Here is a 5,753-nt window from a genome sequence, read left to right as displayed (position 1 = left end):
GTTAGTAAGTGTTAAATTATTAACTCCAGCAGATTTGATATTTGACACTTTATAAGAGTTAAGGTACCAACTCTCCAAAAAGAGTTAAATTAACACTTTCTGGTGTGGACCCATATAGACACTTTAAAAGTGTTGAAATCAAATCTGACAGTGTTAATCTGGGCCTCCTGGATTTGCTGTGCACCTTTAAAAAAAACCCTCCACCCTTTAAAAACAACTCCCTAATATTAATAACAGAGGTATTTTCTTTCAAACCGCTGACAGAGCCTCAGGCTGCTTCATTATTTCTACTGAAATGAACAAACGCAAAAGAAGATATAATGAACAACGAACCATTACACACTGGAGGCAGCTTTACATCTGCAGAGTAGCGTTTTGTTTTTTTTTTAAGTACACCACACCTAAAGTAATGCAACTGGTTTTATATTCTAATGGGAGTGAGAAAGAACGTAAAATGAGTTGGAGAAGATGGACATTTTTTAATAAGTTGTAACGGCCCACGATCAAAATGAACTCCAAATGCTGCGATTTCACAGCGAAAATCTGTTGTGGGAAGTGCGACACAAGAAAAGCGAGCAGAGAGGAAAGCTCTTTGTGCTCATCGAGCAGGAATAATGTGTCCACTCCAGCTCCTCTGAGAAAACTAAATCTACCAACTCACTCAAGTTAAACCTAGAGCGGCTTCAGCAGCGAAGACGAGGCCTGCTTTACAAGTTGAAATATTAATTTGCTATATATAATTTAAGACGCACTGGCTTTCATTTTTACTGGATACATTAGAGATAACAATTTAAAAAGACAGATTCACTCACTTGCACCTAGTTTGACAGTCTTTCAAAATTTATATTTTCCATTTCCTTAACCAGAGCCACAAATAAAATATATTGGAAATATTAGATTTACTAAATTTACCATCTGCTGATTGTGTGAAAACTAAACACCACTAAAAAATGATGATATAGATTATCAGGTATCTAAGACATGTTTAAAAATCCTTCCAAAATTTAAAAAGACCAAACTGATGTTTTCATTTTTTTGCAGCTAAGATAACATTCACTTGAGTTAAAATATGTTGCATAAAAAAAGAAAACTGCTGATATATGGTTGTCCTACTGATGTCTAAACCTCCACTGTCCTGTACATATGGACACTGTACATATGGACAAATAAGTAAAACATATGCAGAACGTGTTTCAGTGCTGTGTAGAATATTTTATACGTTTCATCAGAGAAAACTAAACCTGCAGACTAATACAGTCAAAAGGTTAAATTAAATATGTGACTCAATAAGACAAGTGAGGTGACAGGCTGTTAAAACTAAAAAAGAAGAAAAAAAAAAAGTTGTTTGTCTTTAAATAAGGACCACCATTCAGCAGGCAAATGTATCCAAACGGTCAAAAAAACGAAGAACCAACTAGAGTAAAACATACAACATTAGGGGAGGAGACACGAGGAGACACGTGCTGTAAATTGGAACGGCCAAGTGGTATTACGAGAGCGTAACGTCATAACAAGCCACCTACATGAACTGCATCGCTGGGGAGGTGATGAGCTACAGGAAAAAGCTTAAGAAGCAAAGCGGCCATCTTCCCGTGGCAGGAACCACAACAACAACCTGCAACCCTACAACTGGTTTACTTTATAACCGAATTACCCCAAACAGAGAGCCTGAGTCTCTGTCATTTACTCTGAGACTAGTGAAGCTAGCTGAGCTTGCTGGTTAGTGTTTACAGGTAAAAACTGCAATCAAACAGCAGCCTGCCTGTTTACTGACACACAAGGATGTTCAAATGATCTTATGTAACTATAGCACCAAAGAAGATCCTATTAGGGGAGAAAAAAAAAAAAAATATATATATATATATATATATATATATATATTTTTTTTTTTTTTTAAGAGAGGGCCTCCTTACTATATCCTGTTTCCCTCTTTGGATAGCACTCACTACAAAAGACCCTCAAGCAACAACTTGAATATATTTGGTCCTAGGTTTATGCAACACTTCCAAGTCTGTGTGTAATTAGTGACATGTTCTATGAAAGACAATTCATTAAAAAGCTCATCATGAACTTTAACATGAAAAAAACAAACATCTAAGCTGCATAACAGAGGTTTATACTGTGAGTGGCTGGATATGTAGCTGTCTTCTTCCTACACGTGATCTCCGAGAGAAAACAGGCTGGACGGGCTGAAAGGAACGGAGCTCTCATACAAAAATCAGAGTCAAAGCAAAAGCAAAAGCAAACAACACCTAAAAAAGTGACTTACACTCTGCCTAGAAGGGACAGAAAATGTATTAATCAACATGTCCTAAAATTAAGGTTTGATAAACCCCAAAATAGTCTGTATCCATATCCGTTCAATTATCTGCAGTTTAAATGAGCATAATTGAAAATCCCAAATTGGCTGACTGGCTGCAGCGTTATCTCTTCAGTGCTAATCATATTAGCTAATAACACTAATCTTCAAATGGCTGGAAATCTAATAAGCCTTTGACAAAGGGGCGAAATGAAATGTTAGGGAAACCCTTTCTTGAGAACGACCTAATCCTAATGCAATAAACAAAAGCCTTGTTATTGCCGCTATCATTTGTTCTAAAACGACACACAACGAGCACAAAAGCGGCAACTCTTTGATAAAAAAAAAAGACATTTATAACCTTCAATACGTCTTACTGCAGTAAAGTTAACATTTTAATGAAGAGAAGCTATGTGTCTTGCTGTAACCTATTATTACTGACAATCAGCAATGCTTTAAATGTGCACCTTCACACAAATAGCCTCAAGATCGCATGCACACAGAACCGGCTGAGCTGGCATACCGTAAACCCGGTAAGATCCCTTTTGCTGACAACGTGAGTATGAAGGGGAAGCGTGACACACACACACAGACACACAACACATTCTGCTGTGCATCTGGCACCGGAACACAGATCCATACCCGAGAAAGCACAGCAGAATAAAACTGATGCACAAACAACAAAAAAAAAAAAATCACGTATTTAATGTAACAGTTGAACCAGAAATTTCAATATTAGCTTGGGTTGTTTGAGCAAAACATTAGGTGAGTCATGATAGCCACCCCATATGGTTGTTTGCCACCAGCCTTCTAATACACAGCCCCCTTTTTCAAAGCCGAAAATGACTGCTGCCTTGGAAACCCTTGGATTACAGCGTGGACTGCCTTCCCCTTTTCTCTGTTCCTTCTGGGACATGTTAGAGCTGGCACTTAGGAGCGAGAAGCTGAGAGCTGCACGCTAAAAAGGGTTTGCATTAGTAATGAAGGCTGTACATGTGGGAGCGTGGTCATTCATTAGTTAGTTTGAAGGAAAGTAGGAAAAAAAAAGGGCATCAGTGTTTTAGATAAGCAAAACACCAAAGCCAACAGCATGTAATCACGTCTGATGGATATTAGGAAGTAAGGGAATCATATCTTGGCTTTCGTTTTTCCTTCCACATTTCCATAGATGTCCATCAAGTTTACGTTTCATCAATGTGACTAATGTGCAGATTTCTCTGAGCCAGTATCAGTTTTGAAAGCCTTAAAGGGAATGGCATCCTGTTCTGCAAGCTGCTATGTTTTCAAATTGTCCTCTGTTCCCATTTTCCCCTTCAGGAACACTTCCGCTCTTTAAATATAGTTTATGGAAATTAACTCTCTAAAGAAAAAAATAACGAATCAAGACAAGGTGCTGAATTGGTCTGGTTTGTGTTGTAACCGTAAAACTTATTTATTTTTTTAAATCTGAGTAAACAAAAGGAACCAAAGCGACGTTTGTTTCGCAAAACACAAAACATTCACTGCACTTCACTGATTTACTTATTAATGGTGGCGTTACAAAACACCAGTCCCTGAAATGATCAATTAAAGATGAATGCTAAAATTAGTTTCTATTGCTAAGAAGAAATGAAAGAACTAAAAGAGCGTGTTTTATATCTTAATACTAAGACCAAGTATGAGGATGTGATGCTTGCGTATAAAACCCAACAAAGGCTCTGTACTGGAAACACAGCCCCAAAGCCAGGTGCATTTCCTAGAACCAAAATAGAAGACGTGCTTTTCCTTTTGATTTAATTAAAGATTATCCTGCAACACTGTTGTCTGTTTAGAGATAGTTTTATATGTATTTTTTTTACTTAAATAATCCAGCAAACTGCTGTTGTTTTAATTAACCATAAAAACTAAACTAACCCTGAATAGGTTTGAAATCAATGTTCCTGTTTGGTTTTATAAACAAAACATCCAGGAAGGAGGATGAAGACATCCAGCTTGAAGGCTTACTGGATGGACAGCAGCTCCTGAGTCACCAATCTGGATAAAACTAGCATGTTAGCTGGACTGTTAATCCAATCCCACATCTTGTACCTTGTTATCTGCTGCGTGCTGCTGAGATTATCCCATTTCAAGAACCTTGTCGGATAAGACCTCGGACTTGCAAGTTTTTCGGAGAACAACAGCGATCATTAATTAAAGACTGCATCTCACCTGTACAACTCAGTGTCACTGATCATGTAAAGGTAGAAAACTAGCTTTTCTTATCTGCCAATTAAATGATCTCTCAGCCTATTATCTTGACCAAAAATAGCATGAAATTTGTTTTTAACTCACAAACATATAGTCTAATACATTTTAAGTCATACTACCATAAATCTTCAGGATTTAAATCAATTAAAGGGGGGGGGGGGCTATTAGATGTAAGTTTGGTAAAGAGGAATTACTCCATGCTGGAATGATTAAGGTGAGAACTGTGCATTGACTAATTTAATTTATTGGTCTTTTTCGGCATTTTTTGGTCAACATGAAGGAACAATTCACCAGGCAAGCAACATATGCCACCCCTGACTAACTATTAGCTAGCTGAGATGCTAACAGCTGGCTTCATCTCTAACCCAACAAAATACATTTAAATTAAAAATGTTACCATTCGGCTATGATAACAAAGACCAGTATCGATACTGCAAGGCTCTACTTTTGACTAATAGATATATTGAGCACCACAGGCTGTAACAAGAAGATAATATTTAGCTAATATGTAGCTTCACCCTGATTCTCTAAGGTCTGACTGACGGACAGCACCGAAAATGACGCCGACTGAAGCGACGTGTTGAGGGCAAATTATCCCAAAACGTGGTTCACACATCCTTAAAGCTGCTATCTGTCAGACATGTCGTTATTTCATGTGAATGAAAGGTGTCAAGCCAAGCTTACCAGCACAGGAGAGCTACAATGAGGCACACCAACAAAACGCGCAGCCTCTTCATTATCTTCCCGCGGGTACCAACATCCTCGCTCTTTGGTTTCCCTCTAATCTGTCGCGGTTTGTCAATACGCCCGAAGACAAGCTCTCTGTGGGCCTAATGCCTGCTTTTGTTTAAAAAATAGGCAAATGCCAATCCTCTGTCGGTAAAGCCTACACTTGGAGAGAGCTGTATTTCATTATGCACGGCGAGTGTACGCCTCCTTTTCAGCTCATAAACTGCTGTTGACGAGTTGCTGGGCTGCTGGTAAGTTCAACCCCCGCTTTAGGAACAGCCAATCAAATCAGAGATAAGCGCTGGTTGACCAATCACAGGAGACGTAACTCCGTCGTATTCAAACAATAAAGCCCCGCCCCCACTGCTGGGGATGAGTTGGTGACCGTACAGCTGGACGCGTCACGTTTTTGATAAGCAAATCAGTAAAGCACGGGATGTCTAACAAACATCTAAATAGTTTTAATAGTTAGCTACTAACCAATTATTATTTTTGTTCA

General features: G+C 38.4%; 1 protein-coding gene across 4 annotated transcripts in view; it reads right to left on the bottom strand.

The window, feature by feature from the left end:
- Positions 1 to 5,488, bottom strand: part of suco (SUN domain containing ossification factor) — a 37,227-nt gene extending 31,739 nt beyond the window's left edge. For 3 of the 4 annotated variants that reach the window (XM_037974016.1, XM_037974019.1, XM_017428814.3), the window contains exon 1: positions 5,210 to 5,487. In XM_037974016.1, coding sequence (XP_037829944.1) covers positions 5,210 to 5,262 — 53 coding nt within the window. In that variant the 5' untranslated portion in view covers positions 5,263 to 5,487. Of the gene's footprint in view, positions 1 to 5,209 lie in introns of all 4 variants that reach the window. The other variant, XM_037974018.1, reaches the window with a different exon arrangement.
- Between the last annotated feature and the right edge of the window lie 265 nt (positions 5,489 to 5,753).

Source organism: Kryptolebias marmoratus, linkage group LG24 (assembly GCF_001649575.2).
Source record: "Kryptolebias marmoratus isolate JLee-2015 linkage group LG24, ASM164957v2, whole genome shotgun sequence".
Taxonomy (NCBI): domain Eukaryota; kingdom Metazoa; phylum Chordata; class Actinopteri; order Cyprinodontiformes; family Rivulidae; genus Kryptolebias; species Kryptolebias marmoratus.
The sequence above is the reverse complement of the archived record's forward strand: the minus strand, read 5'-3'. Positions and strand labels throughout refer to the sequence as shown.